This window comes from Rhagoletis pomonella, unplaced genomic scaffold, assembly GCF_013731165.1.
Source record: "Rhagoletis pomonella isolate Grant_MI unplaced genomic scaffold, Rhpom_1.0 Rhpom_scaffold_00007, whole genome shotgun sequence".
In the NCBI taxonomy this organism is placed as follows: domain Eukaryota; kingdom Metazoa; phylum Arthropoda; class Insecta; order Diptera; family Tephritidae; genus Rhagoletis; species Rhagoletis pomonella.
Window position 1 is genome coordinate 554963 of NW_023458561.1, and position 27692 is coordinate 582654.

General features: G+C 35.2%; 1 protein-coding gene across 1 annotated transcript in view; it reads right to left on the bottom strand.

Moving 5' to 3' along the window:
- Positions 1–372: 372 nt before the first annotated feature.
- The window catches only part of LOC118742233 (UDP-N-acetylglucosamine--peptide N-acetylglucosaminyltransferase 110 kDa subunit-like), a 31463-nt gene continuing 4143 nt past the window's right edge, over positions 373–27692 (bottom strand). Inside the window, exon 2 of the mRNA XM_036474148.1 lies at positions 373–916. Within this exon, the coding sequence (XP_036330041.1) occupies positions 649–916 (268 nt within the window). The 3' untranslated portion in view covers positions 373–648. The remainder of the gene's footprint in view (positions 917–27692) is intronic.

A 27692-nucleotide genomic window follows, 5' to 3' on the forward strand; every position in this document is an offset into this window, starting at 1 on the left:
AGTTATCGTGGTCTGTAAATTAAGAAAAATTAGGTAGTTTATAATATTCTTCCTATTATATAATATCATTTATATACTTACAGTATGCTTAATATGCTTGTATGCATTAAAAAAAGAGGGATAAGGAGCATATTGCGCGAGGGATAATACTCAAACCACACCCCAAAATGCATGCGTATTAGGGTATCATACTCGCTCGTAATGACAGTACGAGCGGATGGCATACATCGGGTACCGTAATACATAGGCATGATTGTCATTTCATTTCATTTAAAAAGTATGTCTGCGAAACTTTTCCAACTCAATTTGATGATCTCTGGGAACAATTGTTGCATTTTTACGCTCCTAATAATCTATAACGAAACACAGAAATTAATCCTTCTTTGTGGCTGATAACTTTTATTTCTTTTAGTTTATAATATTTTGTAACTTCTGGATAAGTACAGTATTTTATTTAAAACCATATTTCTCGTAGTCAACTCAATGCTGTTACTTGCGTTAAAACTAGGAATCGTATATCCGTTTGTGTGTATTAAAAATGACAACTTATAGACAACTTCTTTTAACATCAAACAAATTTGTAAATAAAATCTTATTTGTATTTTCGCATTCATAAAATAGCAAACACGTTAATATATTTATTCATTTTCACTTGTCTTTAACTGCATATATATGATCTGGGAGTTCATTGTTAGCAAATCGCTCCCACATTCGGCTGAAAACCATTTCTAATCCTTTAGCATATTGAGAGCAGTCGAACAAAGGACTTTCTACACGAGCTTTCCACACTTTTGCCCTCATCGCTTTCAGGTATTCTCTATCAGTGCCTAATCGAATTGCAACGTCTTCGTATTCTTGTCTCGTGTGTGCTATAAGCTCTGGGCAACCCAAAGTTGCCAACTGTGATGCAGCAACTCTGTAAAACAAAATAAAACAATATATTTATTTATTTATTTATGTCTAACAACTAACCATAGTTATAACAGACATTAATATGATAATTAAATATAACTATCAGTCATTACGCTAAGTTGTTTACTTAAAAATTAATTTAGAAGATTACCTAAGAAACAATTAAAAAAACAATCAAGAATTTGAAACAGGTTAGGAATTACAAGACTTATAAGATATTAATGACTGGACTTAAGATATCTTTCCAATTCTAATGTATTTGCTCAAGGGTTTGTAAAATCTATGCCTAACAAGTTTGAAAAATAATTGAAATCAGATAAGGTTCTGTTTATTGGCGCATTTGCACCATAAATCGTTCTACTTAGCCCAACCGACACAAATTACGGCCAGGAACATAAAAATGGATTCTCTCAAGTAAGGACGGGCACTCAATTTTTCCCGAGATAATACCCAATAAAAATGAGAGCCAGAGAAGTTCTGCTGTTATGTAAAGTTGGTAGGCTAATTAGCCGACAACGGGAGACATATGATGGCAATGGTTCAACAAACTTTAATGAACGTAAAACAAAGCGTATAAATACTTTTTGCACCTTTTCTAAACGATTAATATCAACAGTATAACTCGGCCTCCAAATAAACGCAGCATATTCCAATTCTGAACACACAAACGCGGTATAAAGCATCGTAATAATATAAGGGTCGGTGAACTCTGAAGAGTGACGTCTAACAAATGCAAGCATGGCAAATGAGTCAGCAATAGTTTCATTTAAGTGAGAAGTGAAGGTAAGTTTTGAGTCGAAATGTACTCCAGGATCTTTAATCTCACTTAACGAGTCAAGGCAAACATTTATTTATTTTATTTATTTAATTCTTACAGCTTAACTAAGCCTGGCTTAAACTTATATGCATATACATATTTATCTATATTTAGGATCTATAATTTAAAGCCTAGACAAAGTATAAAGTATACGCCATTTATATGGACACCAACTGCAGTGAAAAACAATGAGGCATACTTCCAAAACAAACCATTACAATGATTGCACTATTTGGCTGCGGTTGAGCCACCGCGTATGCATGCAAAGTGCAAAACAAGCATCTAAACAGCGATTCACAGATTTGATCTAGTAATGCGTTTTGTGATGAGCCTCGGCTGCTTTTCGGTTGTGTGCGGAAGGGTATATGTTGGCGTAATGCAACACTATACATGGTGCGTATGCATTGCGATTGAAAGTCTGGAAGATTGCCCATGCATCACTAAATAGGAAGGATCCTACAATAATTATAGAATTTTTGTTTAAATTCATTCATATTGCTTGATTTAACATCTTTTGGTAATTCAATAAAGCATCTTAATCCTTTATAATACAAGTTACATTTATCTGCTTCGGTTTTATAAGCAGGTAGTTTGAAATCATTTTTATTTCGAGTATTTTTGGAGTGTACATTATTGACATACTTTATGTTGTTTTTAAGTAATCAGGCATATAATGTTCCTAATAAATTTCATTGTGTAGTAAAAAAGTTGTTGTTTAACACTCAGCCAATTTAATTCGGCCAACATGTCTCTGATGGGTGTGTCATAACATCGCATGGCTCTGTTCTGTTGCTTTTGCAATTTATAAATTTGACTATCTCTCATTATGAAAAAAATAGTTGGACAATAATTAAAATGAGGTTCGATTATAGATCTATATACCATCGTCTTATACCTTCTACTCAAGTATCTGCAGGTTCTCTGCGTAAAGTATAATTTTTTTACGATCTTGCCTACAGTATAATCAATGTGTTCGTTAAAGACTAGTCGATCTTCGATCTTTATTCCTAGATATTTGAATATATTAACTTTTCCAGTGCTTCGTTGTTTATATTTAGAGTTAGCAACCCACTGTTCTCAAAATTTCGCCTTGATATAACCATAAGCTTAGTTTTATTGACATTCAATTTAAGTCTGTTCAAACATAAGCAATCGTATAATTTATTTAAGTCATCTTGCAATTTAGAGGCTATCTCAGCTATATTTTCTCCACTTAGCATAAGCAACGTATCATCAGCAAATAACTTAATATCGCAATACATACTTTATGCAATTAATAATGTCATTAATATATATATTAAACAAAATTGGAGCTAGCACAGATCCTTGAGGCAGTCCGACAGATACACTGCTTTTATCGGATATTGATGATCCAGTCGCAGTTCTTTGATATCGAGTCGTAATGAAGTTTTCAAACCACTTTAGTTCGATACCATTTACGCCTATATTGAATAACTTTTTTATGCGATAGAATAAATGTTGATTTTCAACACTCAATGCCTGACAAGCTGCGATTGAAGATCAGCCGAGTCATTTGTGCATCTAATTTCAGAATATATTTTCAAGTCATCAGCAAACAGAAGAAAACTAGCATTCGAAAGATAGGAACTGATGTCCTTGATAAATTGTACGAAAAATAGTGGACCCAAGATGCTCCCTCGTGGGACACCTGAGATAGCAAAAAAAAAGTAAGTGTGCCTGGGCCACACTGTAGAAGTGAAACTTACGTTACTTATCTATCTATACATACACACATCTGCTTTTGCTTAAGGTTATATTTTTTCGCTTTTTTTCTATCAATGTAGATCCCTACCTCTACCACTGTTCGTTTTAACAACATTCATGTTAATCTGTTTTCCATTATCTTCATTTTTATCATTATACTCTATCGATAACAAAATCGATTATAACGTCCATCAAAATAGCGATACCATAATCTATGACAAATTCGGTAAAAATTTCAAAAGCAACATCGATAATACTATTGGTAGCTAAATCGATAAAAATATCGATAACAAAATCGATAAATATCAATAACAAAATCGATTTATATCGATAACAAAATCGATAAAAATACCGATATATATCGATAACAAATTCGATAAATATCGATAACAAAATCGGATAAATGTCGATAACAAAATTGATAAATATCGCTAACAAAGTCGATAAATATCGATAACAAAATCGATAATTATCGATAACAAAATCGATGAATATCGATAACAAAATCGGTTAATATCGATAACAAATCGATAACAAAATCGATAACAAAACCGATAAAAATATCGATTATTTTATCGATAGGTGTCGATAGGTGTAGATTGAGTCTCTGTGTCTCTCTCTATATCCTTTCCTCTTTAGTTACCTCTATTTTAATCTTTCTTCCCCTATCTTCATCTTTGCTTTTATCGGTATCCTCATCCTCCTCTTTGTCTTTGCTTCTATGTTCATCATTTTTTTTAGCTACATATTCCCCTTCACATTTGTTCTTATATATATAAGTAAAGTGTTTAGATTTACCTTCGTCTTCATTTTTGCCTTTATCTTTACGCATCTTTGTTTTTGTTGTTATTTTTACGTTTGCCTTTATCCTATTCTTCATTTGTGTATGTAGTCACCTTTACTTTCACTCTTGTATTGGTCTTTTTCTAAGTGTTGTTCTTTAACCTTTTGTTAGCAAATTTTTGTTAAATTTATACCATATGCATACATATAAGAAGCACTTGTTTCAGCCCCAACCATTTCCGTTGCATCATTTCTGTTGCATCATTTCCGATGCATATACACAATAAGTACTTGTTTCAGCCCCAATCATTTCCGTTGCACCATTTCCGTCCCAACCAGATCCGTGTGCAATTTCCGCTGAATTTGCCAATTTACTCCCAACCAACCAACCGCCGCTAAAGAAGTTTCACTTCAAAAATCTTATACGAAACGCCGTCGATAACCACCGTACTAGATCTCAAGCGTACGTAAGACCTGATCCACTCCAAGAAGACCGAGTGGATACCCATACATTCTAATTTAGTCAGTAAAATATTGTGGCATATGTTGTCGAAGGCTTTCGAAAAGTTTGCGTAGATCACATCAAGTTGAAATCCATTACGAAAAGTTTAAAAACAATCCTCAGTAAAAACTCCGAGGTTAGTCACCGTGGATCTGCCCGATACAAAGCCGTGCCGATTAGGATAGATGAAATGTTTGGCATTAAAATAAAGTTTGGGTTTGATGATGTGTTCGAATATTTTAGCAACTGTGGACAATTTACTAATCCTTACTAATATTATAAATCCGAAAGTGAGTTTGTTTGTTTGCTACGCTTTCACGCTTTAACTATTCAACCGATCATAATGAAATTTTGTACAGTGCTGTTATTTAGCCCAACTTAAAATATAGGATACATTTAATCTCGATTAGTCTCGAGGGCGTGGCACCTCCCATACAAACGGAATTTTTCATACTGCATTTCTCAGGAAATATTTTTAGTAGATTACTGGAACTTGGTATAGAGATATATAAGTCATTGTCTACTGATGGATGAGGGCTGCCACCTTTTAAAAAAATCTAATTCAACTTCAATTAAGGGAGTTATTTATTTGAAAATTATATTAAAAAAAAATGGATGTCAAGAGGCTTAAAAAAGCTGTAGTTTAATATATTTTGAAAAGGCTTGCAACCTGTTTGAAAAGTAAAATTTAAATTAATTATACGCAAGGCATCTGAAGAATTAAAATATGGTTGTCAAACAAAATATTGTTTAGAAACCGTTAGTTTTAAAGTTTTGAATAATATTGAAGTCTTTCACAAGGGTTGCCACCTTTTTAAAAATTCAACTTAACTAGTTTAAATAAAATATTATAATACTAGCATACCCGGCGAACTTCGCCCCGCACAAAATAATTTTTTTTATTGAAACTTTTTGGTCCAACATTTTCACCAATAATTCACGTTTACAATTTTCATTGGGACATTCATCAGCCAAGATTATGGTTTGATGGTCATTTGCCGCTTTAAATAACCTAACGAAAGTTCTTTAAATTCTCTAATTGTGTAACATTTCATAGAACAAAGAAATAAATTTGAAGAACACTTTCTCTTCACTCCCTGGCGGCAACAATGATCCGGTTCTATAGTAAATCTGTCCAAGAAACTTTATAGTATAGTTGGTGACAATTTCGAAATGGATGCGTATAATTGTTCTACAGAAATCCAATATACATAGACTTATTTCAGACGATATACCTTAAAAGTAAGTTTCACGAAAGCAATTTAAGTGAAAATAAATTTTTTTTACTTGAATTTATTACGGCAAAAGGCGCGCGATGGTTTTGGCGGTTGATTTATCGGTGGTGATTTGAGATTTACCCCTGCACAACTCAACCCTGGTGTCTCCGAATGAAGCTTTAAGGCATAACAATATTGGCAAAAATCATATACATTGGGCCAATCGCAACACATAAAAATTCGATATTCTCAATGGTGCAACAGGTTTATTTATTTTGACATTCACGGCACCCTTTCTAACTTGGCGATTATTCGTAATGACTCCAGCGCCACGTGGCAGCTCTCTTTTGCAATAGTATTGCCTTTACCGTTACCAATACATATTTTGAATATTAGCCAAAGTGGATCATCAATAAGATTTTTAGTAATAACTTAACTCCAGTACCAAGTGGCGGGTGAATTTGTGAATCTACACTATCCAGAGAGTTACTCAAAAACACACAAAAAACTTCGTTAAAATCCGTCCGAGCATTTAGGAGGATTTCACTCACAAACACACCTACAGATGAATTGTATATAAGTATGTACGGCGCCACGCCCTCTTTTCAAATAGCCCATTTTTCTCCATGCGTATAAGATTGATTTGATATATCTCCACACCAAGTTCCAGTACTCTACCATAAACATATCCAGAGATATTCGGTATGAAAAATTCGGTTTTTATGGGAGGTTACACGAACCCTCTATATAAGAAGTTTAAGAAAGTATTAGTTTGAAAATATTTTGAAGATGGTTAAACAAATTTTAAACCTCCCTTTTTTGAATTGAGTTTTCTTGAAATAAATTTTACTCAATGTAGCACGCAAAAATCTCATACACTCAGCGAAGCGGGTGAGGGCGATCTAGTTGGTCTATAATTCCCAACATCGCATTTGTTACCAGTCTTAAAAATAGACGTGATTGATGCTCGCTTCCAGTCATCAATAAACACACCTTCAAAAAGAGATTTATTGAAGAGATTTTAAACGCGGGTTTCACCCCACGTCTTTATACAAATATGAAAAATACTTTATGTAAAGATGTTATACTCTCTGCTCCAATTTTATTACAGCCGTGATAGCAGCATATGGTAGGACAGCTGTATAGCTTGGGTGTTATGGAATGAAAAGCAATAATAATTTTTTGGCACTGCAGGTGTTTTTATTTAGGTTAAAATATCTCCAATAAATTATATAATAGAATAAATACTATCTTTTTTCTTACGAATAATAACTCGAATATGATTTCACAGCATTTTTTTAATACTTCAAAATATCTATTAACATAAATGCATTTTCCAATACAATTATCATACATTTTATTTTCGATAAAGTTTCGGGTTTTACTTTGAGGCATTCTTATTGTCATTGCAAAAGCTAAGCGAACTGGAAACTGAGGTCTTTTAAATTCGAAAGGCATATCAAAAGGGGTGAAAGGAGTCATGTGACTTGTGGTTCCGAAAATATGGCTGATAAAAAATTCCACGCCTATATTATGTGCCACGCCCCATTTACAAACCCATTTATATAAACCTTACTATATTTATGTGACTTATGGCTCCGAAGTTATGGCTGATTAAAAATTCTACGACTATGAGATATGCCACGCCCCCTCCAACAAAGTCATTTATATAAACCTTACTATAAGCATCTACCAAAGATTTGTCTGCATACCAAATTTCAAGTTAATGTAACTTATTGTTCCGAAGTTATAGCTTATTAAAAATTTGCAGCCCTATGGGAGGTGCCACGCCCCCTCGCAAAATTTACACCATATTTGCAAATCAAACCATGCCTATAACCTTCCCGGGGTAAAAGCAAATAAGTGTGCAAAGTTTCGTGCGGTTCCGTGTAGTGCTTCAAAAGTTATAAGATCATAAATGTTTAGAATATTTGATAAATTGGAATATCTAATGTTTTTTAAAATTTTAGAGATATGGCATCCCTGTTTTGAAAACGGACGTAAACGAACTGCAACTTACTTAAAGTAACGCGAGGACGAAGAGAGAATTTTGGCGGTTTGACTTGTCATTGTTTTTTTGTTTGAGAGCTTGGCTTTTTGATACAAGGGTGGTTGGTGCCAAAAACGTGTATAAAACTGTTGTGGAGATTCAATAAAAACTTGGTTAATTTTTCATATGCATTCATATTGGCTAGTTATTTATAATTTACAATCCACGTTTCGTTTTGCAAGCCGATTCTACGACATTTATTGATCCGTCGTGCCGGATGCATATGAAGTTTTGTGAGATTGTTGAATGCGCACATCACTAAACACGTGTCGCAATTACTATCGCACGTAAAAACTTGACAGTTGCGTACATACATCGGTAAAAACCTGTGTGAGCCTTCAACGTCTCGTCGCCTGGAAGTGTGTCCAGACTTTCCGAAACCAATTGGCAAGAGCACATCAGTGTGAGCCTCCAACGACTGTTCGCCCAGAAGTGTGTCCAGTATCCAGAATATTCTTGTAATTGGCAAGAGCACATCAGTGTGAGCCTCCAACGACTGTTCGCCTAGAAGTGTGTCCAGTATTCAGAATATTTTTCCAAGCGGCAAGAGCACACCTGTGTGAGCCTCTACCCGTGGAAGAATAAACGTGCTAGTTTTACTGGCCCGAGCAAACTCGTATGAGCCTTCAACAACTGGTCGCTGAAAATGTGTCCAGAATTTTCCAAACTAATTAGCAAGAATACATCAGTGTCAGCCTCCAACGTGTGTGTACAGTATCCAGCATATCTGGTCAAATGGCAAGAGCACACCTATGTGAGCCTTCAAATACTTAGCCTCCATTGCCTTAAAGTACAAGCAGCCCTTCAACAAGTGCCAAGAGCACACTTGTGTGAGCCCCCGTCTCTTGGTCGTAACGTAAACAGCACAGTGATTGTACGACAATTACCAAGCCAAGCCCATGCAGTGTACCAAACCACAACAGCGTGTGACAGGATTCAATACATTTAGTAAGATCGAAATCAATGCTACACGGCAGCTCAGCAGCTGTTCAAAGCAGCAGTTGTGACAAAGTATCAAAACGTGAAATTAATGCTACAAAGTAACCATGGATAAATTGAAAGCGCAAAGGCAAACGATTAAAGGGAGCCTAACACCCATATACAACGTATGTTCCGATCAAAACATAACGGCGGAGGATATAAGAGTTCGTGCAGAAGGAGTGGCATGTTTAGACAGCATGGAGGAATTCAGCTAGAAATAGACATGTGGGCTACCACAAGAAAACAGCAGGCAGAAGAAGAAGTGTACCGCATCGAGGTTGAAGAGAAATATTTCGCTATTAAAACAATTTACAACGTTTAATGCAACTTTCTGCGGGAAATCATACTGCTAGTGACAATCAAACGCCAGCCGGCGAATTATCGTTCGCAGTTCAGAACCTACTAGAGCATCAGACAACAATGGGTGTATTAATCGAACGCATATCTCGTAACAGTGGGATAGAAAATGGTTCAAGCCCAATAAACGCCAGCAACTACACACAACAACAACACATCCAACATGAAATGCGTTTGCAACGCATTCAGATACCAGAATTTGACGGCAAATGTACGGACTGGATCCGTTTTCGCGACTTATTCGAGACACTTATACACGACAGACAAAACATTTCCAATATTGAGAAGCTAGAATATTTGCAAACGAAAGTTTGAGGGGAAGCACTTTCGCTCATCAAACATTTAAAACCAGCCAATGCAAATTACGATATTGCCTGGCAGCTAATTAAGCAAAAAGACGATAAGTGCGACAAAGTAAAGAGAGCTTATCTTGAACTTTTATGCGATCAACATGCAATGAAGTCTGCGTCAACGGCAGAAGCTAAGCGACTACATAATACAACCAACGAAAGTATAAATGCGTTAAAAGTGCTTAATGAACCTGTTGAACATTGGGATTCAATTTTATTGTTCATGTTAGAGAAAAAGCTTGACGCCGAGACTCATGTTTTGTAGTATAGGGAAAAGACATGCGAGGAAGTGCAATCGATTCAAGATTTCTTGATCTTCCTGGAGAAAAGAGTTTATGAGTTGGAAAACACCCAAAAGACTACAGCGGCCAATACATCTCGGAGTGACATCGGTGACAACAATGCTACATACATGTGTTCTTTGTTCAAAGCAGCATCAGCTTTATCAATGTAAGCAGTTCCTAGATATGGAAGTGAATGCGAGACGCAATCTGGTTCAGAGGAGCAACATCTGCTTTAACTGTCTGCAGACAGACCACCGCGCATCAAACTGTAAGAGATCATCGTGTAGAAAATGTGGAGCAAAACACAACTCCCTCTTACATACAACATCAGCAGCAAGTGATGTTCAACAGTCAGCAGTCAATACGAACGTAGAGCCATCTATTGTCATTGCAAATATCACACAGCAGAGTTAGCGGTATATCACATTGCTGCCAACAGCGATTGTCATGGTGCGCGATAGATGCAACGAGTTGAAGCCATGTCGCGTTTTACTGGACTCAGGGTAACAAGGCACGCTTATAACCAAATTATGCGTACAGCGACTGCAGCTGAAACGAGGCTTTGATAGAACTATGCTATATGGGGTCGGTTCAGTCAATGGAAGTCACACTAGAGGAAGGGTAGAACTGCATATTGAGGCGACACAATATGACACCATAATTAGAACTGAGGCATTATGCTTGCTCAACTTAACTCACACGTTGCCTCCATGCGATATAACCCATCAGAGTTTGACATTTTTCAATGAAGTCAATCTTGCAGATCCTTCATATTCGAAACCTAATAAAATCGACATCATACCTGGCGCAGATGTCTTCACTAGCTGTTTACTGTCAGAGAAGTTGACCCATCCTAGCGGTTCACCGACTGCAGTCAACACAATTTTCGGTTGGGTTATAATGGGTAAAATAATAGGAGCAGACGAGCAACACATTGTAACTGCACATACATGTGTGGATTTAAGTCAGCAACTTCAACGCTTCTGGGAAGTTGAAGATCTACGAGAACCGACAAATTACCTGACAGATGAAGAGAAAAAAGCGGAATTACATTTTCAACAACATACTCAGCGCGATGAGCACGGCAGGTACGTTGTTAGGCTCCCGTTGAAAGAGGATGAGGTTAAACTAGGGGAATCACGGTCTGCTGCGCTTAAACGACTCATTTCAGTGGAGCATCGAATCGATGGTGATGTGCACCTCAAGGAAGAATATGGGAAATTTATGGACGAATATTTAGAGTTGGGGCATATGGAGATTAGCAGCACGGTAAACGTACACAGAACGTACTTCATGCCACACCACGCAGTATTCAAACCAACAAGTGCCACAACAAAACTACGGGTAGTGTTCGACGCATCCTGCAAGAGTTCAAATGGATTGTCACTCAACGATAACTTGTTAATCGGTCCAACAATACAAAATGATCTATTCGAGATCATAACCAAATTCAGGAAATACAAGGCTGGATTTGCCGGCGATATTGAGAAAATGTACCGACAGAAAATGTTCCGCGGAGGAAGAACCTACTGCTTACGATCTTCGCACCGTAACGTATGGCACGGCAGCTGCACCTTTCTTAGCGATTAGGACACTGCAGCAAGTGGCATATGACTACTCTGATGATTATCCTGACGTAGCATCTGCAATATCGAAAAAATTTTATTTAGATGATTTTTTGGCATGTGCTCCCACGTCAGAAGGAACAGTGAAGCTAAAAAACGACGTGTGTTCAGTATTATCCGAGGCAGGATTCAAGCTACGTAAGTGGTCGTCAAATTCGAGAAGGTTCTTGGGTACAATTGACATATCCGATTGTGAAAAATATCCTGATACAATTATCGACACCACAAGCGCCGTAAAAACACTTGGTTGGCTTTGGGAGACTTCAACAGATAGCTTCAAGTACAACGTGGCCCTTGAAGACATCACATTAAACGTGACAAAACGTAAAGTACTATCGGATATCGCCAGAATATTCGACCCAATCGGATGGATTGTTCCGATCGTTAGTAAAATTAAGATTTGTATGCAAAAATTATGGCTAAAGGGCGTAAGTTGGGATGAAGAGCTACCACGTGAGCTATACAGCGAATCGTATGATTACAGGCAGAACATCAACAGAATTTCAAAACTTCGTAAACCAAAGTGGCTTGATTTCACTGATGACAGCATTGTTGAGTTGCATGGGTTCTCGGACGCGTCCGAAGTAGCATTTGCAGCAGCGGTTTATATACGGATACAGCGGAGGGATAGCGAGGTGTTCACCCACTTAATTGCGGCTAAAACCAGGGTAGCCCCGGTAAAGCAAATCACGTTACCGCGGCTTGAGTTGTGCGCTTCACACCTGTTGGTGAAGTTAATAATCAAAGTACGGCAATCTTTAAGTTTCGAAGTAGTGGACGTGGTTGGTTGGACAGATTGGTCAATTGTTTTGGCGTGGTTGGCAGATCATCCTCGCCGCTGGAAAATCTTCATTGCAAATATAACTTCCCAAATAATAGATGTCATACCAGCTGAGCAATGGCGTCATATACCGTCACAACACAATACGGCAGACCTTGCTACAAGCGGAATTTGGCTTGCAGAACTTGTAACTTGTAAATTATGGTGGCAAGGACCTGACGTGCTGATACATAAATCAACGACACATACCGAGAAGCCATCTGCGTCACCGAATGTCAGCATGGAAGAACGAAAGGTGGAAAGGTTTTGACTTAATTGAGAGGTATTCAAAACACATGCATCTTTTACGCTTTGTACATAACTGCAAAACTGGTAGCTCCAAGCAACCGAAAACAGCTACCGGGATTTCAACCAACGAGCTGCAGCATGCGCATAACGTATTGGTGAGGCAAGAGCAAAGAACATACTTTGCACAAGAGATACCTTTACTATTGAAAGGTAAGTCTCAACCTATGTCAAACAAACTGACGACTCTTGCACCTTTCATCGATAACGGTGGCCTACTTCGGGTTGGAAGCAGGATTGTAAACGCAAACATCAACTACGACCAGAAGCACCCTTTAATTTTCCACAAAGACAGCCATTTTACCCGACTTATCGTGTCGTATTCCCATCTGAAGCACCTACACGCTGGGAGTCGTCAACTTCGTTACTTGCTTGGACTAAGATATTGGATCCCAGGGGGTACATATACAATTAAACGATGTGTTTTTAAATGTACAACGTGTATGAGAGTACGTGGAATAGCTTACAAGCAACAGATGGGTAATCTTCCTCCACATCGACTAAACCCAGATGCAGCCTTTCTCAATACGGGTGTAGATTATGCCGGGCCCTTACAGGTACGTTCCTGGAAGGGACGAGGGTCTAAGCTATACAAATGTTGGATCGCGCTCTTTGTGTGCCTTGTGACTAAGGCTGTACGTATCGAGCTTGTTACGGAACTGTCAACTGGGGCGTTTATCGCATCGCTTCGTCGGTTTATCGCCTGGCGCGGAAAGCCCCTGCACTTGTTTTCGGACAACGGCACAAATTTCGTGGGGGCCAATCAGCAGTTGCGCGAATTCTTGTTTGCATCCACAACAAAAGAAGGGCATTTCAAAGGAACTAGCGGATCAGCAGATATAACGGCACTTTTCACCACCCTCTGGCCCTCATTTTGGTGGGATATGGGAGGCTGGGGTAAAGTCTGTTAAGTACCACCTCAAACGAGTTTTAACAGAAGCAGCAATAACATATGAGGAAATGTCTACAGTACTTTGCCAAATTGAATCTTGCCTGAACCCTCGACCACTGTGCATCAAATTCGAAGGAGATGTCGATCCATTAACTCCGGCCCATTTTTTGATATTACGTTCACCACATACAATACCCGATGAAAACTTGGTCAATTTAAAGGAGAATGCGCTCAACAGATGGCAATACCTTCAGCGACTGGTTCAACACTTTTGGAAGAAGTGGTCTGTAGAATGCATACACCAGTTGCAGCAATGACCAAAGTGGGCAGAAAAACTTAAAAATATAACCATTGATGACGTTGTGATCATAAAGGATGACAGCCTTCCTCCACCAAGCTGGGCAATAGGAAGAATCGTTGAGACACATCCTGGATCTGATGGTCTCGTTTGAGTAGTTACTGTAAAGACAGCAAAAGGAACATTCAAAATACCAGTAGTGAAGCTGTGCCCATTGTTTCTGGATCATTGAAAGCAAATGCTTTCAAGAGGGGCCGGAATGTTTAGAATATTTGATAAATTGGAATATTTAATGTTTTTTCAAATTTCAGAGATATGGCATCCCTCTTTTGAAAATTCTAGGACGTAAACGAACTACAACTAACTTAAAGGAACGCGAGGACGAAGAGAGAATATTGGCGTTTTGGCTTGTCATTGTTTTTTTGAGAGCTTGGCTTTTTGATACAAGGGTGGTTGGTGCCAAAAACGTGTATAAAACTGTTGTGAAGATTCAATAAAAACTTGGTTAATTTTTCATATGCATTCATATTGGCTAGTAATTTATAATTTACAGTCCATGTTTCGTTTTGCAAGCCGATTCTACGACAATAAAAAAACAGACATTAACATTTATATATATAGATTAGTAGTAAAGGCTTCACTAGGGAAACACAGTTTTTGGAACAAGATAGCTGAAAAACCATCTGCATCCATGTGAGACGGGCTTTTTATATTTTTGATACCCTCAATAATATCATCATCTGTTAGAGTAAGTGAACCCAGATCAAGAATAGAAGACGTGCTCTTAGTGAAGTTTTTACGTATACTTGAGGGGTCATCCACTGACAGGTCATTATCAGATACAAAATTAGACAACAAGAAATCCGCAAAGAAATTTGCAGCCCCAGACACAGGAGCTGCACTATCTTTTTTGTAAAAAACAGTCTTGGGTACACTTGAGCCAGGTTTCCTGGATTTGATATAGGACCAAAAATGCTTGGACTTTAATATCCGACTCGAAATCACGAATATAATTTTTGTAACGCTTCTTATTTAATTTGGAGAACTCGATAGACTCGGAGAAAACGATATTTTTCAAATTTTTTAGATGCTTTAAATCCTTTGAGAACCAAGGAAGTTTATACATTTTTGGTTTAAAAATTGGCACATACTTAGAACATTGATCAGATTAGTACCCTGTAGGGAAACGAACTAGTGCGGAACTGGTTCGGTTCTAGTGCGTTTGGAACCATGACTAGCGTTAATTCTCTCTTGCATGCTAGCGACGATCGGTTGAAGGAAGGACAATACCATCACAAATGTTTAAACGCATTTATTAAAAATTTATAAACCACATTAGTAGTAGTAGTAGTATTAAACCTAAGTAGTAAGTAAAAAACAAAAGTGCGTTCTGCTTAAAAGAAAAAATATTAGTTCACTTTGTCTTACTTGTCTAAATTTAAGAATATTGATTTTTAAGTAAATTCAGTTCTTTTTAAGCTTATATGTATATGAAGTACTTCGAAATTTTTTGTAGTACTTAAATAAGATATACAGTCAGTCAATAAAGTTTAGGTACAGGGAAGTTTTTACAATACCGGCAACTATTTTTTAAATATTTTATTTTTTATAAAAATATGGTTAGTTCTACTCCAAAAACCCCAAAAATCAGAGTTCCAAACCTTATGCAAAATTAAAGAAAACTCCGCAAATTTCCATCCAAATATTGCAATTTACACTCTTTTTAGAAAAAAGTTAAGTTCGCCGTTTTTTAGCAAATTCAATTTTAGTATAACAAAGTGCAAGTTTGAGGTACTAGGACTTACCATTCATATTTAGCAATTTTTTTTTTGTTGTTTGGTAAGTCTTAGCTTCCTCATACTTGCACTTCATTATACTAAAATTGAATGGGCTAAAAAACTGAAAACTCAACTTTTTCTAGAGAGCGTAAATAGAAAGTGAATTATTTTAATGAAATTTTTCAGAATTTTCTTAAATTTTGCACAGGGTTGGAACTCTGATTTTTGGGGATTTTGTTGTAGAATTTACCATATATTTATAAAAAACTAGCTTAAAACCGCGTGTTTCACCCCGCGCTTTTATACAAATAGGAAAAATAATTTAATGATGTTAGATTTTATTTCTGTGCCCATTTCGTTATAGCTCGTTATTTTTTAAGCGAGTTAAGGTATTTAGGCCGTTTAATACTATGAAATTATAAAATCTCGTCTGCGCGCTAGGCATACGAAATATATCAATCCCTCTAAGTTTACCTTAAAATGTTCCCAGAAATACGACGCGTGAACGTGTAACCTTCTTGGAGGTGCCACGGCGAGTTCTAATATTTCCAACTCAAATTTAATAACCTGGCTTTCATAAAATACCGCTTCTCATTACTGTAGCAAATGCCTCAAGAGAGCTTTAGATTATAAGGCCGAACCCGGCTCTCCCTTTTCCATTTAATGAAATTTATTCTGTCTTCCACAAACACTTCCAGGGATATGTGGCAAGAAAAAGTAAATTTGTACTGGAAGTGCCACGCCCCTTTTTCTTATAAAACTAATCTTCTTCCATGAATTTAGAATTGATTTTACATACCCCAGTACCAAGTCCCAGTACTCTACCATGAACACCTCTAGAGATAAGCAGTATAAAACAGTAAATTTGTACGGCAGGAACAATGTCCCCTTTTCGAATAACGCAAATTCTTCTCTTTGAGTATGGAATTAATTTTGTATACACATCTCGGTGCCAAGTTCCGGTCCTCTGCAATAAACACCTCCAGAGATATGCAGCATAGAAAAATCAATTTGCATGGGAGTTGCCACACCACCTTTTCCAATAACTCTCATTTTTCTCCATGAGTATGGTATTAGTTTCACATACATACATGCATACATATGTATTTCCATACCAACCTTGAGTGCTTTACCCCAAACATTTGAAGAGATATGCAATATGAAACTTTCAGTCAGGATGGAAGGTGCTACGCCTCTTTTCCAAAAACGTCCATTTTTCTCCGTGCATATGAACATGATTTCACACAGTGTTGGCAAACTGTTAATCTGATTAACGATTAAAAATTAACGATTAAAATGTTAATCGCGTTTGACGATTAAAATTAATTAGTCGTAATCAACTGTACGATTAATGATAACATTTTTTTAATCGCTGGCTGCGATTACGTTTAATTAATTTAAAACATTAATCGTTAATCCAATTAAAAATAAAATGTGATTAATTTGTCTAGTTTGTGCGAGTTTGAAACCAAACACCAGCTATAGTAATTATTTTGTGTTTTACGCTTATAAAAAGCACGTAATATAAAAAAATAATAATTATTGTTATTAGTAATACATAAACTGGGAACTTTTACAAACCTAGTTAGCAAAATGTTTGTTGGTATATATCTTAATGAAAATGCACACCAAATTGCTTAGATTGATGAGGAAACCCGACTTAGCCATACCGGATTAACTTGCTTTGTGTGCACAGGGAAAATCCAGCATAACTTAATTAATCACCAAACTTACTTGATCAAATTAAGAGTTAATGATTAAAAAATAATTTTTTAATCGCGGTTACCATTAACTGTTTCGTCGGATTAAAATTAATCATGATTAACTGTAATCAGATTGAATTTAATCGAATTAACTAACTAATTAAAACATCAATCGATTAATGCGAACATTGATTTCACATACATATCACTATACCAAGTTTCAGTTCTCTCCCACAAATACTTCCAGAGATATGTATGTAATATGAAAATTCCAATTTGTATGGGAGGGGCCTTGAATTATCGGACTTACTTTCAGTCTAAGACCATCCTTCCGAAATCCGTAGTAAGTGTACTGAATTTCGCTCTGATCGGAAAACCGATTAAGGAAGTAGCCTATTTTTCAATCCAGGTCATAAACCATCTTTGAGCAAAATTTCATTTTCAAGCAGGTGGCAATTCTTAAAAAAGTAGCCTATTTTCCAGTCTAGGTCATGAGCTATCTGTGTGCAAACTTTCATGCAAATCAGTTCAGTCATTTCCACGTATTAATTTAATTAAACTTTCCTAATACGTGATAACTCTTAAAATAGTAGCCTATTTTCCAACATAGGTCATAAGCTATCTCTGTGCGAAATGTCATGCAAATCTGTTCAGTCGTTTCCGCGTATTAATTTAATTAAAACTTTTTTAACAGGTGGCAACTCTTCCAAAAAATTAGCCTATTTTCCACTGTAGGTCATAAGCTATCGGCTTGCAAAATTTCATGCAAATCCATTCAGTCCTTTCCGCGTATTAATTTAATGAAACTTTTTTAACGGGTGGCAAATCTTAAGAAAAGTAGCCTATTTTCCAATCTAGGTTATAAGCTATCTGTGTGCAAATTTTCATGCAAATCCATTCAGTCGTTCCCGCATATTAAATAAATGAAACTTTTTTAACAGGAGGCAACTCTTAAAAAATTAGCCTATTAACCAATCTGGCCCATAAGCTATCTGCGTACAAAATTTCATGCAAATCCGTGTAGTCGTTTCCGCGTGATGATTTCCCAAACATCCAAACACACATACTTTCACATTTATAATATTTATAAGATTACCGAAAACTAGAATATTTAAAAAAACGTTGCCCGTATTGTAAAAACATCGTTGTACCTAAACTTTATTGACTGACTGTATTAAGGTAGCTGTGCTGGATTGCATAAAAAAAAAAATTAATTTGTCTTTTCTTAAAAAAAAGGTAGCTCTGGTGGCTTGAATTTTTAAATAAATTTAGTGAGAAAGTGGTAATTATTTTGACACTTTTTTTTTTTTTTTAAATGCCTCTTTTTCTGCAAATGCATTGCCTTTCTCAATTGTCCTTCAGGATCTTGGCCTTTTTTTATGGAATCACTAAGTATAATGATTATTAAGCAACTCAAAAACTATACCAGCGTGATTACCGACGTATCCTTTTGAGAGGTAGCCGCACCCTTATAAGGGGAATAAGACCCAGACTTTTCAGGTCAAAATTTCAGTAGGTTGCGTATGTATGGCCTTTTCAATTTTATAAATTATCATTATTTTTAAGTGGAAAAATAAAACTCTAATTTAATGATAATCTCTGCGCGAAAAAATAAAAATCATAAAATAATCATTATTTGTAATCCCAAAAATAAAAATCAAATAATAATTATTTCTGTTTGAGCGAAAAAATAAAACTCAATAATAATTCATAACATAATGATAAAATGCTGATTTAAATTATTTTCTCATAATGATTACCTTCCCTGCGTTTAAAATTTGAAATAAAATAGTTTAGTGAAAGTACGACATTTCATTGCTTTTGGACTGGTGTGTGTCTAGTTACTATCGGACTAGTTCGTTTTTGGCGAAAAAGAACTAGTACTGAACTAGAAATTTGGTTCACTAGTTCGTGTTTTCCCTACAGGGTAGGTTTTGAATACATTAAAACTACCTTCAACTTTGATATCCTGAAACAAGTTATCCCAGTGTATTTCACCCAACGCAATATCCAATGTGGCAAAGTCATAGCGATTATAATTAAATGAAACAATTTTGTGTACTAGCGAATCTTCGAAAAATTAAAAAAAAAATCAATGTCTATTACCAATGGTAAATGATATGAGTTAGGTGGGGATATCGAAGAAGAAGGATTCGAAATTACAAAGTTTATTTTGTACGTTACAAAGACTAAATCTAGAAGGCGATTCATATTGTTGCCGAGGCAGTTTATTTGAGTTAAGCCAATAATTTTTTTTTTTTAATTATCAATAACATATGAGTCAACAGAATTTTGTACATCTGAGGGAGTCAAAAATAAATTATTATCAAAATACGATCAGCTTGCATTCGCTTAAGTTGAAATCACCAAGCACAGAAAGTTGGTTATCCCCAATATTACGATGAAAAGGTAAAACATTGTTAACATGCGACACATAATTAGTCTATAGACGCAGTTGTGATTTTCAGATTTAATAAATCTAGATTGTTGAGTGCCGCTTAAAAATTTAAGGGAAAAGGATCAAATTTAATATAAATAAAATAAAAGAATAAAAAAAATTAAACAAAATGCAATCTGTATAAGAATAAGAAATATTAAATGGAATTTATTACAATTAAATTAAACTTATTTTAACTCAGCAAAAAATAACAGATTTTCAAGTTTTTGTTTTTATAACGCAAACGTCAAAGCTGTGAAGCTGTGTTTTTCTGTGATCTGTTTAAATTTTGTGTTTTATAAAGCTGTTTACGCTTAATAAATTAAAAACTTAAAAAAGGTGTTAATAAACTTCTGGTGCACAATTTAAAGATAAGTAAAATATCAAAATTTCCTGTAAATTTGATTAATTTAAATTGATATTCTTAATTGCAAGTGCCGAGTATTTTGTTTCATATAATATATTGTTGTTGTACAATTGTTTTTGTTTGTGCGCATTGATTTTGCTATTTTTGTCTTTTTGTCATTTCTGCTGTTTCATCTTTGTCTTGTTTGCGTTGTGTTTATCAGGTGTCAAATATACAGTGCATTTAAAACTGTTCGCTACATAGCTTTCCAACTGATATTTACAAGCTGATTGGTTCACTGATTAATACATCGTTTTCAAAACTGTTTTGCTTTTTTGCTTCTAAAGCCTAAAAATAATATAATTTTAAACATGTAGTATATTTATACCAATTGCCACGTTAAAAGCGACTCCTGTGTGTCATGCTGACTCTGCGATGGGATTGCCCATATAAAATGTGCTGGTTTGAGCGGTAGAGTATTAGACGCTATTAACGAGGGAAAGGGTCTTCGTTGGTCTTGTTAAAAATGTAGACCAACCGAAGTTGATTTATTTAAATTCTTTAGGCAGTCCAGAAATGGTTTTTATGAGATCGGGAGGGATCTGTAGGTGCTTGCTGAAAAATTTAAGCATTACGAAAAAATTTTTAGGTCTTTCACTTGTCCACCTAAAAATATAGTCACGGATTCTAGTCAAAAAAATCCTCCATCCCAGTTCTTGGAACTTATTAATCTGTCTTCTCCATGCCCTCAGGCATTGGAGCCTCGGCTATCTAAAGTCAAATCCACTAGGTCTACATCTGAAAATAGTCAGACCGTTGATTTAACAGTGTTGCCATCAACATCTGCAGCTGCACTTAGTTCCTCCGAATAATTCGGAGCCCCGCACATCCGACATCATTACCAAAAAGTTGGTTGTAATTCCCCCGAGAAGATCAATCTTTGTCTCTAGATTTGCCAAAGATACTACTTGATATAAAGTCATACATATCGACTAAAATTAGAACTAAAGATGTATTTATTCGTAAATTTAATTTTAAATACGATCGCGATATTTCATGTTTTAAAATTTATGTAGCTTCCGAAGATTTTGATTCACTACTAAATAGTTCATTTTGGCCGACCGGGGCGTTTGTTCGCGAGTTTGAGTATAAACCTAATAAAAATAATAACAACGTAGCTAAAATGTCTAATCTTAATTCGGATTCAAAAAACTAACTCGCAAGTCTACTTTAAGTATTTACTATCAAAACGTTAGAGGCTTGAATACCAAATTAACTGACTTATATTTAAAAGGTTTTCACTGCAATTATAATATTATTTCCTTGACCGAAACATGGCTCACACCTCTTATTTTTAATTCCGAAATTCCTCCAAATGAATATCAAATATACAGGAGTGACCGCGAGGGCATAATCGGCGGTGGTGTTCTTTTTGCGGTGCATTCATCGATACCATCCGAGGAAGTTAGTGTTCCTGTCATTGAATATACCGAATTTAAATGTATACGTGTACAGTCCGGAAAGATTTTATTTATTTAGCTCTTTGCTACATCCCTCCTAATTCTGCCGTATCAGTATATATGCAGCTAGTTTCTTTACTTGAGACGTTAAGCTACGAAATCATAATTGAAATACATAATAATAAGTCGTATAGTTCAAGTACTAGATATGTTTTTGCGAAAGCAAATTTCAGGAAAATTAACAAAGAACTTTCAAAGTTATCTTGGCCAATATATAGAGATGACGTGGAGCATACCGTTGAGCACTTTAATGATACTGTTTTCAATTTGTTTCGAAAGTATGTGCCAAAACGAAATATTGTTCATGAAGAACCAATACAATTATGGTTCACTAAAGAGCTTAAAAAATTGAAAAATAAAAAGTCGCACTCGTTTAAACTGTATAAAAGAACGGGCTTACACAGTGATTACCTAAGGTACTCAGTTTTGCGGAATAGCTACTTTGCATTAAATAAGAAATGTTATAATTCATATTTATGTAAAATTAAGAACAATTTAATTAACAATCCTAAATCATTTTATGGTTTCGTAAATTCAAAGCGTAAGGCACATGGTTTTCCGTCCGCTATGCATTATCGCAACACTGTATCTAGCGACAGCCAACTCATTGCCAACATGTTTGCTCGGTTCTTTAGGTCCAATTATTCTGTCGACTTCCCTATAAGTGGAGACTATCCGTACGAGCTTTGTCCAATCAACTCTGCTTATATTCCAGTAATATCTTCCGATGAAGTTTTACACTATTTAAAAACCTTAAAAGCGTCATTTAGGCCTGGACCTGATAATATTCCGACCTGTTTTCTTATAAACTGCGCTGAGAACATCTGCGAGCCTTTAACAACTCTATTCAATTTGTCACTTAAACATGGCGTTTTTCCGTCAGCCTGGAAGGAGTCTTTCATAATACCACTTCACAAAAACGGCAGCAGGTCCTCTATAGAAAACTATCGAGGCATAGCGAGACTCTCCGCTATCCCCAAATTATTCGAAGCAATTATTGTTAACCAGCTGACATATTCTATATCTTCTTCAATTACACAATCTCAACACGGATTTTCTAAAGGAAAATCTACTATGACTAATTTATTGGAGTTTACAACTCATGTCTCAAACGGTTTTAGAGAAAATGCTCATACCGACGTAATATACACCGATTTCAGTAAAGTTTTTGACAAAGTATGTCACTCGTTACTCATCCGTAAACTCGACCTAATCGGCTTTCAGCCCAGTCTTCTTCAATGGATCTCATCTTACCTCTCTGATAGAACACAAAGAGTTATTGTTAATAATTGTTCTTCCAACATCATTAAGGTTTCTTCAGGAGTTCCTCAGGGAAGCCACCTTGGTCCGATTCTGTTCCTGATATTCATTAACGATATTTCTTCTATAATAAAACATCCAAAAATTTTAATGTATGCCGATGATGTGAAACTTTTTAAAACATTGTCCTCTATCGAAGAAAGGTCTTTGTTACACTGAAAATAAAATTTCGTATAAGTACTACGAAAAACTTTCGTAGTCTTGGTTTTTGTACAATGTACGAAACTTTTGTTCATAATACAAACACATTTTTCACAACGAAACAAGATTTTACGAACCATACGTAAATATAACGAAAGGACTTTCGTAAGGCATTTTTTCAGTACAATTTACGAAATCTTACGTTTATTTTACGAAACACATTCGTAAAGCACTGAACAAATCTCTGTACGAATAATTTTGTATATTGTAGGAAGGCATTCGTAATATTTACGTATGGTTTTAAAATTTACGAAATCTACATCTCTGTATTCGTACGATTTAGTTAATACTTTCGTACAAAGTACTAACACAGAGACATATTTTGCAAATTCGTACAACATACGAATATTTTCGTACAATATACTCAATTACCGGCAGTTTAATATTTCATCATATTTTTTGTATCGCGTGTCATTGCGGAGTTAATTGTTGGCTGCTGTGAAACTTATAATATAATTTTAAACGTTTTAAAAAGGGATTTGCTTGATAAAAAAACAATACAAAATTAAATATTAAAGCTGTGGATATACTATGCTTTTAAGAATACAATGTTTTTAACGTCGACTACGCAGCGCCTTGCGCTGCAATGTGGGACCAGATAAATAGGTAATTTCATCAGTTACCTATCAGCGGCAAGCCTAAGCCAGGAGCACTACTTAATGTAATTAAAAGTAAGTACATGTACAACTTTTCACTGAAATTTGTTTTTCAGACGTCTTGTAATTTTCCTTTAATTTATAGTCGTCAAGGAAACAAACATCGATGAAGCAGCGAATCTTTCAAGTGCCTCTACATAAAAATATTATAATGTTTAAGAAAGTAAAACCAGTATTTTTTATATTCTTTCATATTTTATATCCTATTATATTTAGTTTTCATAGTTTAACACTTTGCATCAGTATACTTTAGTGAATGAAGCCTAAGCAATAAAAAAATATATAGTATAGAACCTATTCGTATGCATATAAATAAAAGTCATAAGTTTTATTATAGGTAAAATAACCTTTTTTATTAATTCTAAACTACAGTGTAGTCAGAAAATTCTTCTTCTTTCGTAGAACGTATGATTGCTTTTATTAGTAACACTATAAAAAAACATGACTAAAATTATAGCACAAAACATTCATTATAGTTTAATCAATAATGTTAATCGTTTTTGCAAAACGTTTTGTTAAACAAAAACGCCTAAAATTAACGATAAAAACAAAAAAAAGTGTTGTGTTATAATTCGTAATATGTTTTTTACAGTATGGACGAAAAAAGAGCAGATTTTACGAAAGTAATTTCGTTAAATATACGAATTATTTCTGTGCATTTTACAAAAATTTCGTAAGAAAATAAAGAAATAGTATGAATTTTTTTAGTAAATAGTACGAAATTCGTTAGTAAATAGTACGAATACATTCGTAAAATGTACTAAAAATCTGATGCCTCATATTTTCGTAGTATGTACGAAAACGGTTGTGTACAATCAACGAAAACTTTCGTGGCTCAAAATGACGAAAAATTTCGTAAGATTTACGCAAGTTTTCGTTATATTTACGCAGATTTTATTTTCAGTGTACAAGCGGATCTGAACAACGTGGTTAGTTGGTGTAATGCAAACTATATGCCACTAAACCTTCAAAAATGTAAAGTTATGTGTTTCTCTCGGAGGGCTGTTCAACCAGCTGTTTATTCAATATCAAATTATAATCTGGAGCAGGTATCCAATTTTGTCGATCTTGGTATCACAATGGATTTCAAACTCAATTTCAACCATCATATTAATGTTACAGTCAATAAAGCCACAGGCGTTTTCGCATTTGTAAGGTGATGGTCAAAAGAGTTCAGAGATCCTTATGTTACAAAAGCTCTGTTTACCAGTTTAGTTAGACCTATACTAGAATACGGATATATGGTTTGGAATCCCCGCTACCAAGTTCATTCAGAAAGGATTGAATCAATTCAAAAACAATTCTTGCATTGCGTAATTTTAACTGGGATTCAGATTACAATCTCCCCCCTTACACAAGTCGTCTAAAGCTCATAAATTTGCCTACACTCACAAGTCGTAGAGAAATGCTAGGTATAATATTTATCGTAAAATTAATGACAGGCTTGATTAATAGCCCGGCCCTTCTCGCTGAGGTAAATTTTAATGTTCCTTCTCGAGTGTCAAGACACTTTCGACCTCTATTTTTAAAGCCATGCAAAACTAATTTTGAACTAAACGAATCATTCCGTGGTTTATGTCAAGATTTTAACTGTCATTCCAGCACGTTTGACGTATCGGACTCGGTTGTTACTATAGAGAAAACTAGCTGAATAGTTTTAGATCTCGACACTTAACAAACTCCTGTTTCTCTACTCGGCACCAAAAAACTAAGAAAAAAAACAAAAAAAAAGGTGCCGTACGTCATGCGGACTGCGCCCCTCGTGTCGGTTGGGCGGGAATGGAGGGTAGAAAGCCGTTGGGATAAAAAAAAAAAACCACTTCACTATACATCTTTCAAACTAAAACCTACTTAAATATTTTTCGCCTGACACCCATATTGTGATACACATTTTAGTAAATTCCCTTAATTCAAGTTGAATTAAATTTTTCAAATCTTTGGCAACCCTCCTTGATGTAGTTAAGAAATAAATGTAATATGTAATTCATTTAACGTATTAAATAATTTGGTGACAAACCTCTTCAAACCCTTCAAAATAATTCTGAATGTTCAAACCAAAGATATTTTAACACTCTTTCGTTTGACAACTTAGCTTACATATAATTTAATTAAATTCCGCTATTCAAACTGGTGACAACTCTCTTTAAATTATTTTCAAACTACAGCCTTCTAAAGCCTCTTTTGTCTGAAGCCCATATGGTGATACATATTTTAGATAAATTACTCCTTTAACTCAAGTTGAATTTGATATTTTAAACATATAGCAACCCTTGTATATGAAGATATATATAGCCTTTCCAGAAGCTTTTCGATTGATACCGATATTGGAATAATTCACTTGAGTTAAAATTTAACCTTCTGAAACTCCTTTCGTTATCCTCTCGCCAGTTCTCTGCTACATATACATCAGGGTGACCATCGAAAATGCTTTTCTTGGGAATGTCAAGACCCTAACCTCTAATTTTATTAATATTATTGCCTACTTATATAGATTTTTTAAAGGTCATCGATTTAGGTCAGAAAAAACGATTTTGTAGATTTATGAGTTTTCCAATGACTATTTTTGATTCGATTTCAAACATCGAGTACGATCTGAGAAGAGGATATAAAGGCCTTTAAAAAGGTAATCCATTGTCATTGTAAAATAAAAAAAAAACAATATTTCTCTTAATTTTTTAAATTTTGACCATCGATAATTTCCCCAATTTCAAAATATGTAGTACTATCTACAATTAAATCTATTTCTAAATAAACTGATAGCTCATTTATTGCAATCGCGTAACAAATGTCGAAGTTAGGCGACTTTTCTTAAATACGGCCTTCAATTTATATTGTGTGTACCGGACTTTCAGATTTTTTGAGCAGTGTGGCTAAGAAATTCATCAATATTTATTTAAAATTTATATCTACAATTGCTCCTTAGCAAAAAACTGTTTTTTTCCAAAAATTTAAGGAAAATGGGAGTGGCACCGCCCACTTATATCATATATGTGTATCTCGAAACTTCTTGACCCATCCGAGGCCGTATTTAAGAAAAGTCGCCTAACTTCGACAATTTTTATGCGGTTGCAATAAATGAGCTATCAGTTTATTTAAAACTAGATTTTATTTTAGATCGTACTACATATTTTGAAATTGTGGAAATTATCGATGGTCAAAAGTTAAAAAATTAAGAAAAATATGGGATTTTTTTATTTTACCCAATAAAAAATCCCAACAAGCCTAGTACGACAATAGATTATTATACATCATTTTAAAGGCCTATATATCCTCTTCTCAGATCATATAGGATCTTTGAAATCGAATGAAAAAAAGTCATTCCAAAACTCATAAATCTACAAAATCGTATTTTCTGACCTTAATCGATAGGTTGCGACCTCTAAAGGACCTTTAAAAAAATGTATGAAAATAGGAGATAATATTTCTCATAAAAACGAATAAAATTAGGGGGTCTAGAAATTTCCAATAAAGCATTTGCGATGGGCACCCTAACATACATGCTTCCTCGAGGCATGCGGAATGAAAAATTCAGTTTGTATGGGAAGTGGAAAGCCCCCTTCACCTATTCCGCTCATGTTTGTCCATGAGTATGGAATTGGTTTTATATATCTCTATACCAAGTTCCAGTACTCTAACAAAAATACTTCAAGAGGAATGTGTTATGGTTACCTGCGGTGTAGTGTGAAATTTGAAAAGCTCCTTCATGACTCTTCTTATGTTACCCCCGTGTGCACCTTGCTTGTTGTCCAGCCCGGGGATTCAGCCAATGCCGTGGGTTAACGAAATAAGGGCAACAGTAAGAATGGCCTACA